The 15851-nt window shown below is 34.5% G+C and overlaps 1 protein-coding gene across 3 annotated transcripts in view; it reads right to left on the reverse strand.

The window, feature by feature from the left end:
• VPS8 (VPS8 subunit of CORVET complex) overlaps positions 1-15851 on the reverse strand; it is a gene marked incomplete at its 3' end in the record, with an annotated part of 188721 nt that overhangs the window by 86391 nt on the left and 86479 nt on the right. For 2 of the 3 annotated variants that reach the window (XM_084231488.1, XM_084231487.1), the window contains 7 exons: positions 15113-15184; positions 10473-10592; positions 9429-9485; positions 6787-6869; positions 6281-6365; positions 5363-5461; positions 1308-1397 (listed from right to left, as the gene is read on the reverse strand). In XM_084231488.1, the coding sequence (XP_084087614.1) occupies positions 1308-1397; positions 5363-5461; positions 6281-6365; positions 6787-6869; positions 9429-9485; positions 10473-10592; positions 15113-15184 (606 nt within the window). The remainder of the gene's footprint in view (positions 1-1307; positions 1398-5362; positions 5462-6280; positions 6366-6786; positions 6870-9428; positions 9486-10472; positions 10593-15112; positions 15185-15851) is intronic. The other variant, XM_084231489.1, reaches the window with a different exon arrangement.

Raw genomic sequence — 15851 nt, forward strand, 5'->3', positions numbered from 1 at the left:
AGAAGATTCACCAGAGGCAGAGTGGGGAACAGAACAGGCAGACTGAGTGAAATACACTGCTGAAGGGAGCAGCGGGTGAGACAGGAGAGGTCTGCTGCGCCATTTGGGTTGCTCCCTGGCTGGCTGGGGATCGAACTTGTGCTGCAGAGGCTTTGGATTGCTTCATAGTGTGGTGCTTAACCCCTTATGCCACCAGGGAGGCCCAGACTCTATACTTTAAAGTTCACCCCTCCAACACAGCTTTCATAGCTTAATTTAATACTTCTTCCACCATTGTCCTCTCCACATCGTGCTTACTTGGACCTGAGCCTCCCTGACTATGCATGTTGCTTCATGCATTCAAGTTTTACTTACATATCCATAATTCTTTATGCAGAAAGCCCTTCCCAGAGCTCTGATTTTTTCACAGTCCATCACCCCTAGTGTTCCTATAACCCTTTTTTACATATCTTTGGTGTAGTGTTTATAAAATTATACTGTGGTATTGTAAGTGCTTCTCTTCTGTTGGGAAAATGAAAGAGAGTATTCTTATTTGTGTGCCCAGGGCCCACCAAATTGTGATACAAAGTGGGACCACAATAAGTGTTTAAATAAAAGAATTTCCTATCTTTGTCTCCCATGCTAGGAGCCCCCTACTCACTGCTCTGGTGTCCATCTTGTATACTTACCCCTACTACGATTATTGCCACTGGCTCCGGTTGGGCTTCATGTCTCGGTCATCATCCTACTTCTTAATTCTATCATTTATAGCCATAATGATACTGAGCAAAACTTACTACTAGCACTGCCAGGGTAGTGACAAGTAAAATATTAGCTTTCTTAAACAATACTTCGAACTGAGCTTCTCCATGTTTAGCATTAATATACCCGCATTCTAGTTAAGATTTTCCAAGAAAAATTCTAAATCATCAGCATTAACCCAATTTGGGGATGATGAAAGTCTCAATAGATAACACAGCTCAAAGAGAATAGTGTTATAGAGCTTAAAGTAAAAGAAAATATAGGTTGAGGTATTAGGAGATCTTTTGAGGATTATGACTTCCAGAATAAGTACAGGATACAATTTCAAAAATGTTTCTGTGATGTGAAATTTGTCATGCATAAAGATGAACACCTTCAATTCCAGACTAAGAGGTCATCACACAACTGCTCCCAAATATTGATAGAAACATTCATGATGTGTAGAAGCTATGATTAAATACTAGCCATCCATTGAAGAAATTACTACAATCTAAAGTTCTTAGGTAGATAATCAATAACTCTCTTCCACTAGATGTTTCTTTCCAATATATTTTTGCTATATTTACCTGAAGTTTTTTAATGACCATTTCAATCTCTCCAGAAAAGTGAGTTGCAACTAGTTCTGCAGCTTTACAGGGCCTCAGAGACACAAGTTCCTAGGATGAAAGAAAAAAGGCAAAGTGATCTATAATGTTAAAAGAATTGCTATGATCATCTACCTCAATATTGTCACAGGCCTCTACACTGCATTTTAGGAGACCTTGATATAGAGCCTCACTTTAAAGGCACATTGCAAATAAACAAAATTAGAAATGTGCAATACAAAATATCAGATTTTCATTAAAAAAAGAATACTTCAGAATTAGGAAATGAAATGCACCTAGGAAATGAAAGCACTATAATTCTGGACTTATGCCATGATAGCTATAAGATGAACAGAAGAACAAAGCTTCCCAAGTTCCCTGTCAGTGAATTTCACTCTTGAGCTTAACGTAATAACTTGAAGAAAAAAAAAAAGTGTATAGTTGCAACTTCTTTGGCTAAGAATTCTAAAACTTTTCTTCTGGTGTTATATAGATTTAGAAAACTGCAGTTTCTTAAAAAATCAACATAAGGTCATAAATCTTAAAAGAGGTTAAGACATTGACCACTGTCAATTAATGACTGTTAATGACTATTTCTGTCATATCTATGATTTCTAAACTGACATCTCCTCAAACTTGATTAGACACTACTGGCTATCCTTTTCTTTAAAGTTTCTTCTTATATGGGTTGTGTGACTTACTATTACCACTTTTACGATTGAAGTTACTTGACTAAAATGAAAGAACCAACTACCGATCAACATAGGACATAACCAAATAAAACTTGGACAAATTACTATGATAGCAATATGATTCATCTAATAATTTTATGTTAATATTTGTAGATTAATGATGATTACTTGACACAAATAACTGAAGTAGATAGTATTTTTAGATGTCTCAAAACAGAGAAGGTACAACTAACCAATATCACAAGTGGAAAGGGAGCTGTCATTACTAATATGTAAACACCAGAAAGACAAAAAAAATTATTGTGAATAATTTGTGAAGAATTTTAAAACTGAGACAAAATAGATAACATACAAGAAAATTATAATTTAATACACTGACATAAGAAATAGAAAACCTGCATTGATTTTTAACCATTAAACTACTGGGTTGTTGGAAAAATCATGACGTATTTTTTCTGTTTTCTATGCAAAAAATGTTTAATGACTTTTCTGACAGTCCAATAAATAGTCAAACATCATTCCATATGGAAAACTCCAGGCCCACGTATTACAAGAGACATTTATATAAAAACAGGAAAAAGACTTGGAACAGGCACATCACAGAAAGGAAACTGACATGGCCAATGAACATGTAAAGCCTATTAATCTTGGTAGTAATTAAGGAAATACAAAGTTAAAACACATAAAATAGGATACTGGCATCTACTGTAGTTTAAAATAATTAATTCCAATTCTTTAGCAATTATATACCCCAGAACAGAGATTATTAAACAATTATTAGCAATGTTTAACAATTATATTATTAAACATTAACAACAAAATGACCAGGAGCACTTATTAAAACACACACGTTGGGCCCTACCACCCCACCCCGAGTTTCTGATTCAGTAGATTTGAGGTGAAGACTGATACTGCATATTTATGAAGTTCTCTGGTGAGAACTTTATAGAACTTATAATGCTGGTTTGCAAATGAAACTGAGAACCAATATCCTAGAGAAATGCATGTGGTTGTCTCAAGATACATTTGTAAGTATGATCATAGAGGTAATGTCCTTCAACAACAAACTGCTTAAATTGTGATATACTTATAAAATAGAATATTATACAACACTAAAAATAAACCATGGCTACATACAACAAAATACACAAATTTTTGAAGAATACTGAGGAAAGAAGATGGGATATAGAATATTTCATTTACATAATTCAGAAACAGACAAAATAAAAAAATTAGGGATGCAAGCATATGCAGTAATGGTATATAGAAAGGCAAAATATTATCACAAAAATCAGGATAATGGGTATATCAGAGAAGGCAGGGCATTATGATCAGGAAACTATACATGGAGCAGTCTACAGTACTAGAAATATTGTATTTCTTCATCTGATTGCTTTTCAATTTTTTATTATACATTTGTTTTATGAACTTTTAAAAATTTTTTATCCCTTAAGTAGAAAAATATTCTTCAAAAATCTAGTGAAATGTGTTTTCACCATATTGGAAAAACCACCTCAACCAGAGATTCTTTACTTGGAATCCACAGACCAAAGTAACAGTGGTTTTGTGAGGTCTGTGGATCCCTGAAATTATAACAAAATTACATATCTGTGCACATGGCAAAATATTATGAGGCAGAGATCCAAATCTTTCATTAAATTCCCAAAAGAGATCAATAACCCCAAAATATTAAGAACCACTAATCTATACACTATGTATACTGTCAAAAACTATATTGGGAGGACTTTTGCCCTAAAATATTTCCTGTTGATTTTATTTATACTGAAGACACAGAATTCCTTTGACAAAAAGTCTATATACTAGTAATCTTGGCCTTAAAAGAGATTAAAAATTTCAGGATGAAAAAATGCGTGGGTGTGGGAAAATACTCAGCAGAAATAACTGTTGGGCAGCAAAAATACTTCTTGCCTCTCCAGAATGAGTTTTCTGCTGAGTAATTTGTTTGCACATGGATTAATTCATCATATTTCACATTATGCAGAGACATAGCTTCATTTTTGGATGTCTGGAGTCCATGTGCTCAAACCACTGCACAATGCAGATGAAGTGAGATGAAAAATGAGCTGTAATGTAACTATGGAGACTTAAAGGGACTTAAAGAGAATGATGAAAGGAAAGAGAATACAAAATGATTAAAGGAAAAAAAACATAAGTCAAAGTAGAAGATATTCTTAGGGTTTTTTTCACCAAGACATATTTATCTTGTTGTTAGCAGGAAAATGATAACATTAAATAAATACAGGTTTTCAATCCTATAGATGAAAGTGTAGAAATTATACAAGACCACACATCTGATGACCGGCTGTACTTTTCACACCAGATGTTTCACAGAAAATGCTGTTCACCTTTCTGATCTTTCTAAACTTTACAATCTCCACAAACTAGAAATTAACATCATATGCAAAGTTTTCTCAAAGTTTCAGAGCTCATCTTTCTTATCATTTGTCATATGTATAAAAAATTTTCAAACATTTGAATAATATTGAATAATCATTTATTTCACTACATCTCTAAACCCATCACGAGATATTACCTTGTACAAAAAAGACAGCAAAGTCATAGATATAAATATTATTTCCAAAATTAGGATTACCTCAGCATTTTTTGCTACTACTTTTTTTCAGTAGTCAGCGACCCATTAGAATAGATTTCAACAAAGCTGCTAGCTCAGTTGGTTTCAGTGGTATACAGGGTAATATGAAGCTAAGCAACTAGAGCAAGGATTGAGTTTTGGGGCGCCCTTTAAAAACGCTTTGTGACCACATGTTCATCACACATGTATTAGTCTCCCCACTTAGGCATCTATAAACAGATGTTTAAAAAAGAACTTTTTGTTTTGAAGTCAACTCTTGTGTTGCTGTAAAATAGCATGCATAAACAAACAAAACCAGAGTCACCACCCTGTCCCATAGGACGAGAAAGACATCAGAGAGAACAATGCATTACAGTAATGTTTCTAAAATGCCACTGGGTGACTAGAGAGAATGGCTCCTGTCATATTTTTTTTTCTTGTCATATATTATAGAGAAACACCAGAAGTACTCTCGGAATCATTCTAAGAACTTTGTAAAAACCCACTAATAATTCTAGTTTGTCAACATGTTGATTAAACATGGGCTATTTTCAAAAGTCATGATATAACAAACGATATATGACATAGGCTTTGTAAATACAAATGTGAAGTAGGATAAATTATCTGAAAAAACCCTTTGATCCTCAAGTAAATCAACTTAATGATATGACACCTGTCACTATTTAGCTGGCATAAAGTTAAGTTAGGAGCTGTCCACACAAATCGAGAATAAAATTTTGTTGAATCAGCACCTCAATATGATCCATTGCTTTCTGCCATACAGACTGCTTCTCTTCCGCACTATGTCCAGGGATGGATAAGATATTGTGAATATAGTTAAAGACTTCTTCCTGAAGAGCACAAGATAACAGAATTCACTCATTCATTCACTCAAGCAATATTTAGTCACTACCTACTATCTGTTCCAGTCTTGGGAAACAGAAACTACTGTTTGGACATGGAAAACCACTTGGAGATAGGTAGACTCTTACAAGTTACAAACTTGCTCCAATTAATTTGGGTCTCAATTTCATTAACCTAAAAGGGATTATCAGATTTTATCTTTGGTGGCCCCTGTTCACAACAACTTTACCTCAAATTACTCTTGCTCTTGTCTATTATGCTCTACCTATACTCATCTTCACTTTATCTATACCAACTCTATTCAGTTCCTTGAAGATGTCAAAACTTTTCTCCCCACCTCAGGGACTTTGCATAAACTGTTCCTTATCCTGGAACAATTATCCACTGACTTTATGTTTGACTTCTTAAATTCTCAAACATAGTTTACATGTCACTTCTCACATTCCTTCCTTGGCCATTCTGCATAAGTCAGTTCCCTATTTATCCCTTAAAATTGCACCCAGTTTCTCTTCTCTGGTGCTCATTTTAATTTGAAGTTATCTATTTGGCTTCCTTATTATCAGATTCCATTACTAACCTATAGGTTCTAAAACTGCAGAAACTAATACCTGCTTTACTTATCAATGTGTACTTGGTTAATGGCAGGTACTCAATTAAAAAACCTGAAAAAATGAAGAAAACCTTGAATCAACAAACATATATCCAAATATTTCCACTGAATAGTTATACCTGCTGAATTGTTATTTCTACTGAAAAAGGAGGGGGGAAATTGAATAAGAAAAGGGCAAAACAGTATCTTAACTCACCTCTCTTAGTGGGTCACGCAAATAGCAATCAATAATTTTGTCATATTGGTGTTCTCGTTCATACATAAATTCACAAATTTGATAGCTAGAACATTAAAGGAAAACATTCAGTGTACTAAGTGGGCAGGTAGTTATTAGCTTATTGCTTCAAGAAGTTTGTTCAGCATAGAGGTCTTTTAAAAAATGAATACAGTAGATGTGAATTACACTGTTAGATGGAATTATAAAATTTAAGGGAGATGAGTATCTGTCATTCTTTTATGAAATGCCATGAAAATTTTAAAACACTAGAAGACTGTTATTTCATTTTTATATTAAAATAAGTATACAAAAACTTCAAATTCACTGTCAATTACCACAAATTTTACTAAAATCTAGACTTGAAAGGCAAAAACTTTCACACTTAGGTTTTTTTTTAATCTGCATAATATATCAATAAATTAGGCTTAGAGAAATGCAACTTAATAGTCCTATAGGAACTAAAATATGACTTCAAATCAACTTACAACTCTGCTTTTTCTGCCATACGGATGAGTCGATTCTCTTCAAATTGAACTATGCCTCCAGCTTGCAGCAATTCTAAAAGAACCTGAGCATTTAAAGTGAGTAATAACACTTTGGAAACAACTTTTATTTACTAGCACTTTATGAGTCTACTCAGCCATACAAACCATAATATTTTTTCTTCTGTCTTGATGCTTTTACATCTTAGAAAAAGATATATGGCTCTGTTTTTCAAACATGGAAGGTATGCCACACTATTTGCAAACAGTTATAATATTGAAATGACCCCCTATTTAGCAAAAATGTGTCTGTATACAGTGAGCCCATGAATAACATGGATTTGAAGTACATGGTCACTTATATGCCAGTTTTCTTCTAAATAGATGATGTAGACTTACAGTTGCAATAAAAATAGTACAATACTGTAAAATGTATTTTCTCTTATGAGTTTCTTAATGACATTTTCTTTTTCCTAACTTACTTTATCCTCAGAATACAGTATTTAATACATATAATATAGAAAATATGTGCTAGTCAATTGTTTTTGTTATCAGGAAGACTTTTGGGCTAACAGATTATACGCAGATTTTGATTGTGTAGGGGTTGGCATCCCTAACCCCTACAATGTTGAGGATAAACTATATATTTTTTCAAAAAGCATACTTTTATCTGCTGTTTTTATGTCATGGCTCTTCAAAATCTGTGGTCCACATGTAGCACCCATGTTTACATGTTAATTTTTCTAATTAGACATTGAGGTTTCATAGCAGCATTATGCACAAGGGTCAAAGACTGAAAACAACTCAAATGTCCACCAATGGATGAAGAGATAAAATATGCTATATCTACATAACGGAATATTTTCAGCCTTAAAAAGGAATGATATTCTGACAAATGCCACAAACATTATGTTTAGCTGAGAAAGCATTTACAAATAAAAACATTAGGGTAAGTCAAAAAAGTCCATCACAAAAGGACAAATACTATAATGATTCCATTTATATGAGAATCTTAAAGTAGTCAAACTTATAGAGGCAAAAAAGTTGAATGATAGTTGTCAGGGATTAGAGGAGGGATATTGGGGATTAATACTTAATGGGTACAGAGTTTCAGTTTGGAAAGATAAAAACATTCTGGAGGTGAATGGTAGTGACAGTTGTGCAATAGTGAGAATATACATTATGTCATTGAATTGCACATCTTAAAATGGTTAAAATTCTCAGTTTCATGGCATACATATTTTACCACAGTGAAAAACCCACCAGGATTCATATGATTAATTTTTACCATACTAATCAACTGACTGAAAAAAGGGTGATTAAGATATTGGAAGTAAACTTCAAAAACTGTGAGAGTAGTTATGGAGTCCTTAGAGCAGTATGGAAAGGATCTCCCTTTAAGTTCAAGGTCCAGAATAACCTGACCCTTCTCAGAATTCTAAGAAACCATTTAACAAAGTATTTTTCTAACACAGGAAATTGATTACTTTCAAGGTAAAGATATGTCATGTAAAAAAATTGACATGTAACAAAATATACATGGGAATCCCATTGGATCAGAGGGGAAAGAATTGTATTTTAATCTTAGTTGTGACCTTGAGCAACTTACTTGATCAGTTTTTTTTTATTTCTAAAATAGGAGGGAAAAAAAACAGACAAAAATTAAAGGGGACTTCCAGTGACAGAATATGAGTATACCATGACCTCTTTTCAAGGTTTGGCTTTTAGATTGTTTTAATTTCTGCTTATTTTAGTTATTTATATGAAATGTTTTTTATCATTTTACATATCAATACCATGCATATCATGAGCCACTTTCCTGACAACAGAGAAATAGGGGCAAACTGAGGGGTATTCATGACTATTTGTACTCAATATAATTTAAGAGAAAAACCAACACTTTAGCAGCTATTCTCTTTGCTAAAATAGTCTGCAGAAGTCACTTGGCCACAGCTCTACAGAGAAAGGGGTCACTGTTACTATCCAATATTCTTTAACTGAATCTCACCCTCGGAGTACTTCCTTTTGTAGCTTACTTCTCTGACAGTGTGACTCACTTAATGCTCCTAATTATAGTGGGCAAGCTCTTTAAGACTCCCACTTCTGAAAAAGACCCTCAAGAAAGTGGCGAAAAAGTAGAAAGAAGCAATAATCAAATAATTCCTATCTCATCGTGAATATTGGAGGAATTGCTGGATTCCAGTCTCCAGAAATGGTTAGTCTAACACAGAGGGAATATGGGGCACTTCCAAAAGTTGAGTGTCCCAATATTCAGGATTCTGCAATCTTTCCAGTTCAGGGCCAAAGCAACTATGGATGGTTATCAGATTAATGACACTTGTGGAAAGCAGTATATAATGTTGCTACAAAATGAAGAAGAATGAAGTATTCTCTTTAATGTCAGGCTGAATGCAAGACAGGTCCAGTCTGCCCAGGAACTCAGTTTGATAAAAGTTCCTTATATATGTGCTACTACTACTGACCAACCACACTATTTTCTGGTTACTGCTATCTAGCTTAGAATTAATGTTGGGCACAAGTCATTTTCCCCTGTGTCTCCTGAGGTCCAGCACAAGGGGTTCTTTTTCTGGTTTACTATGTCTTCTTTCCAATTCTTTGGCAAAGAGAGGTCTAATAGTGCATACCTGCTGCCTTTCAGAGTGTCTGGAGTCGTCGTCAGGACTGCAGAGGAATTCAAGAACCTAGTCAAAGAATAAGTTTTTTAATTGGATACCAGCATGTATGCCATTACACTGTCAATTACTACCCTTTCTACTGATCACAATGAATACAACAATTACTACCCTTTCTACTGATCACAAAGAGCTCACGTGACTCAACAAAAACAAAGAAAACGATCCAGTTAAAAAATGGGCAGAAGAGCTAAAAAGACACTTCTCCAAAGAAGAAATGCAAATGGCCAACAGGTATATGAAAAAACGTTCAACATCACTTGCAATCAGGGAAATGCAAATCAAAACCACAATGAGATACTACCTTACACCAGAGAGAATGGCACATATTATAAAAATAGCAACAACAAATGTTGGCGAGGGTGTGGAGATAGGTGATACTTAAATTGGAAAATTTTTGAGCAGAGAACTCTAGGCAATTTACAGCAACAGAATAATGGAGAGAAAAGAATCTCTTCAAATCAGTCACCACAAATCAGACTCCCATGATACCAAGTTACTAGACAAAATCATACTACCCAGACACATCACTGAAAAAATTAAAGCAATTAATTTAGATCCATGTTAAAACATGGAAAAGACACTTGTCCAGGGCTGCCCTGGTGGCACAGGGGTTAAAGTCTCAATGCTATCAAGCTATCTCCAGGCACTGTGGCATGAGTTCGATCCCCTAGGGAGCTGACCCACATGACGCAGCAGACCTCTCCTGTCTCCCTGCTGCTCCCCTCAGCAGTATATTTTAGTAGATCTGTCTGTTCTGCTCCCTGCTCTGTCTCTGGGGAATCCTCTCACCCTCTGCACCTCTGGCCTACACCCCGGTTCTTGTATGCATAGTTCTTGTATGCATAATAAAAAAAAAATCCCTCTAAAAAAAAAAAAGACACTGGTCCAGTAGGCTGTTACATTATGAAACAGTGTAATTCAACGAACTTTTCTATGGATATAAACAGAATAAAAACAATTTTTGTTCTCATTGTTAAACAATTCATCACTTACCTGATCAAAAAGGGTTCTGTTTACAAACAAGGTATTGTCAGGCTTTGCAAGCTGCCGGGCAAGGAAAGTAAAGAGACATCCTACTTGTGAGGGAGTAAAATCTGAATTCTCCACCATAACCTGATGAGCAAGAGAAACAATTTATTCAAGACACCATCTGGTTTGACATACAAAAATACATAATAAGAAGGGAGGAAAGCCTCATTATGAAGACTCATAAAAAGATTCTTTCGTTGATTGTACAACAGTGAGCTCAGTATCATTTGAAGAAGCACAACTACTTGCATACTCTGAAAGGAAAACATTTTAGCAATTTTTAAAATATTTCTAGGTACAACTTGGAGAACTGAATTGTCAGAGAGGATGATTTCAAAGAAATATCAATCATGTTTCCTTCTAAGAGTCTTAAAATTTTGAGTATCAAATTTAAATTAGAGTATACCTACTAAAAATCTGCCCACCAACATAGAAAAAAGGAAGTTGCTTTGGGGTTTAAAAGTAAGATAGGGGCCTCCCTGGTGGCGCAATGGGTTAAGACAACCTATGAAGCTGTGCGCAACCGCTGAAGCATGAGTTCGATTCCCCAGCCAGACATGGAGGTGACCCACATGGCACAGCAGACCTCTCCTGACTCACCGGCTGCTCCCCTCAGCAGTGTATTTCAGTTAGTCTGCCTGTTCTGCTCCCCACTCTGTCTCCGGTGAATCCTCTCACCCCCTGCATCTCTGGCCTGTACCCCAGTTCTTATATGCATATATAAATAAATAAATGAATCTTTAAAAAAATAAATAAAAGTAAGATAACTTGAGAGTGAAGATATTCCAGAAAGATTCCATGGATCAGTGAAGCAAATGGCTTCTACCTTGTCTACAAGCAGTTTCTTGAACAGATGACTTTATACAACAGGTCTTTTGCTCTTTTAGAACCACATACAGATATCAAATCATAACCATTCTTCTGATGTCAGTGAGTTCTTACCTATGCATAAGATACTATGGTAGATCTCTTCTTCAAGGGTATTATGAACAAGAAAGTAGGTAAACAAATCTTATACAAAAGGCATAATGATCTGCTCAGGTTTTCTATTTCTCCTTGATTCAGTATTAGAAGGTTGCATGAGTCTAAGAATCTATATCTTCTAGATTATCAAATTTATTGGCATGAAGATGTCTGTAATCGTCTCTTAGGATTCTTTGTATTTCTGTGATATCTGTTGTAACTTCTCTTCAAAAGTATATTTAACAAATCAGTACAACACTATCACCAGAAAAAATCTCAAAAGTTTGTTCTTCATTGACCCAGGGTAAATACCATCAAAACAACATATAAGAGTAGCAATTCACCAGCAATAATAGTTAAACAATTCACATAGTTAAGTAATTTTTTCCTTTCATTTGGATAATTCTTCCAAGCTAGTATGGTTTTAAAATCAAATTTCAATTCAATCGACTTGCAGATATTTCCTGAGCATTTACTAGATCGCAGGTATCATGCTAGACATGCTCTAGGCATGTTAAAACAATGAAAAAACAAAGAATCTTCAATCTCAACCTATAGGAAGCTCAAATTCAGGTAGGAAAATATATATATAAACAATTACCATACAGTATGCTCATTAAAGCATAAAATGTTGTATAAACACAGAGAAGGGGTAATTAGTCACACTACAAGTGTGGAAGAAGATTCTAAAAGAGTTTCTCATGAATGATATTCAAGTTACATTTTAGAAATGGTTAGTTATTTGCCAAGGGGAGATAAGGAAGAAAAAGGCATGATGGACTGAAAGAAAACTCAGGAAAAGAATATAAGCCATAGAAATGACACAGAAAGTTCTGTGAATTCCAATAATTTAATATGGTAGTGGTGTTCATAATAAATCTACAGTATGTAGGTGTGGCTGGAGGTGGGTAGTGTGAAAAGGTAATTGCAGAGGAGAGGGGGCAGTTATAGAGAAGTAGTCAGGAACTAGAAAATACAGAAGCTTAGTGTTGGGCCAATTTGCACTCCCACCAGCAATGTAGGAGAGTTCCTTTTTCACCACATCCTCACCAACTTTTGTTGTTGCTTGTTTTTTTGATATGTGCCATTCTCTCTGGTGTAAGGTGGTATCTCAGTGTGGTTTTAATTTGCATTTCCCTGATTATAAGGGATGTTGAACATTTTTTCATATAACTGTTGGCCATTTGCATTTCCTCTTTGGAGAAATGTCTTTTAAGTTCTTCTGCCCATTTCTTGACTGGATTGTTTATTTTGTTTTTGTGGAGTCATGTGAGTTCTTTGTATATCTTTTTGATCAGTCCCTTATCAGTTGACTAGAGTGCAAAGATTTTTTCCCATCAGTGGGGTATCTCTCTGTTTTGGTTAATATCTCTTGCTGTGCAGAAGCTTTTCAGTTTGATGTAATCCCAGGTGTTTATCTTTTCCTTGACTTTCTTTGCTTTGGGTGATGAGTCTTTAAAGATGTTATTGCAATGTATGTCTTGTAGTGTCTAGAGGTTCCTCAGTCTACTAAAAATGGAGCTACCGTATGACCCGGCAATTCCACTACTAGGGATCTACCCAAAGGACACAAAAACAGTGATTCAAAAGAACACCTGTACACCTATGTATATTGCAGCACTATTTACAACAGGCAAAACCTGGAAACAACCCAAATGCCCAAAAATAGATGACTGGGTCAAGAAAATATGGCATATATACACAATGGAATATTATTCAGCAGTCAAAAAAGATAAACTCATGCCATTCACAGCAATGTGGATAGAACTAGAAGGAATTATGCTCAGTGAAATAAGCCAGAAGGAAAAAGAAAAATATCGGATGGTTTCACTTATAGCAGGAATATAGGGGAACCAAATAAGACATCAGTGTAAAAAAAAAAATAACAGTACATTACACAACAAAGCAAAAATGGACAATTACAAATCAGAGACATACTACAGGGGAGGAGGTGGGAGAGGCATCAGAGGGAGGGAGGAGCACAGGAGACTGAGGTGATGGTGCATGGGTGCATCGGTGAAGGAAACTCTATGGGGACTACACCTGAGGGGATGGGGGAAGCAAATACTGTTTGAAAATGAACAATAATGTAAAAAATTAAAAAAATAATATAAAAAAAGAAAGAAAATACAGAATGACCTTGAATGTCATGTGACATAGTTTAGATGGGTATGGAGATAACTAGTATATGTGTTCCAACATCTGTTCTTCCCTCCTAACTTAGAAACATCTTCTCATTTTTAGCTAAAAACAGGGTCACCACAATACAGAGTACATTTCTTGGTCTTTCTTTGCAGCTACATGGCCATATATCTAAGTTCAAATCAACATGAAATAAGTAAAATTAAGAAATTTTCTTAAGGGGAGGGAACACTCTCTTCATCTCTTTCTGCATTCAGGCAACCAGAAAGCAAAGGTGATGGCTGGAGCTTGAGCAGCTCCTTTTGGACCAACAGATAAATCCATGCATTAAGAATATCAGCAGTTAAGGCAGAAAGACTCTGTATCATTTACAAGTTTTTGAAGTCACTCTACTATATCAAGTTGTCTACCTTAAGACTTATATGAGAAAAATAAATACCCATCATAATTAAACAAATTTAGAACTTGACCTCAGAGCAGAACATAATTCTAACCAATCCAATGGGAAATCATAGAACACTAGGTGCAGAGAAGGAAAGACCCCAACTTTAAAGGTGGACAAGATTGTACATAAAGACCATTTAGGAAGGTATTTTGGAAATCTAGGTGAAAAATTTCCTTATTAGCTACCTGGATCATACTAGCATTAACTGGGAGCTTAGAATTCTACTCTGACATTTATCACTAAGTATCATACAAAGTCAATATATAAATAGTTCAAGTGAGCTAATTGCTATAAAAGTGCTTTCAAAATTTTAAAGAACTATTATCAATGTAATGTATTAATGATAAGTACTACTAAGAAACATTTTAATTCTGACCTCTTGTCCAAAATAACCTAGGAATCATTAAGAGGGAAAAAAAATCTTCATTTCACAACCAAAATGAAAAGTACAAAACTCTGAAGCTTTCTCCACAAGAAGAAACTGGCTGAGTATGAGCTATGCAGATGGAAAGTAAAAGAATCTGTCTCTGCATCCATACATTTGCAAAAGCATGAAACTCAAAATAGCTTTGGAATGATCTTATTAGAGTTACATTCAGATGATCATCTCTGTGTGCCTCAAATCATCCTGAAGTGTCACCCATCATTTCAGTACCATGGTAAAGCCATGGTATTACCTTAGCAACACAATGTGAAGGAGATTCTTCACATTAGTTATTTTCTCAAAGCACTCAGAAGTTAGTTTCTATTATTGTATATCATCATAGAAATATAGAAATTACAATATGCATTTCTCAAGAGTCATATTCTGTATCCTATTACCCAGTCTAACAGTGATATTTTATAGATTTTTTTTTTACAAATTTAAATTCTTTTTTGAAAGAGTGATTAGTGATTTCAGTTTTTGAAGACAAAAATGTGTAGTATAATTTGAAAATATGCTGGTAACATACTGCTTCATTAAACAAGCTTATTTTAAAGTATTCAATAAAAACAATCCAGTTTCCTTACTATAAACATTAATACAAAGACATGTATTCCTTTGAATACTTACTTTCAACAAAATATCCACAATCCGTTGTTGATATTCCACAGCTTGCTTGTCATTTTTAAAATCTTCAAAAGTCTAAAATAGAGAAATTTTAGAAATAATTACTATTTGCAAATTTTAGAAGGAAACAAGATATTAAATTCCTGTCAGCAGTCAAGAACATTCTCAAATAAGATACCCACTCATCATCAGGTTTTTCCTTACACTTTTAATAACGTTATTTTTAGTGAGTTCAGAGAGACACAGCATTTAATTTTGTACAGGAAAAAAAGGTATTCTGAGACACTAATGTAGATAAAAGTACAAAAATACAGTGGTTATCATAAGACCAAAAAGTGACTTAAGAAAGAAAGCCTAAGTTTATAGGCAGTGAAAAACAAAGAACACTAATGGCAAGAGGCAATTTGTGAGTAAAGGCTTGTTGGAGGATGAAATGCATGTTATATGCTCAGCCAGCATTCAGTCTAAATTATTTGGAAATGAAAACTGAAATATAGTTTATTAACTATCATGAACAGTGATAATTTTCATGATTTCCATGACAACTAAGAAAAAATGATGTTCTAAGATAGCTATTTAAAAAAATTATTAAGGTAAAACTGTCACAATGTTAAAATCCTCAAGCCTACTTACAAGGAAAAAGTATCCTATTTTCGAAACACTGCCACATGCAGTACTTTTCACCTTATGTGCCTGCTCAAATACAGCCAAATATATTTTGAAGAGCACATGCATCAAGTAA

The sequence above is a fragment of the Talpa europaea genome, assembly GCF_964194135.1.
Source record: "Talpa europaea genome assembly, chromosome: 4".
NCBI lineage: Eukaryota > Metazoa > Chordata > Mammalia > Eulipotyphla > Talpidae > Talpa > Talpa europaea.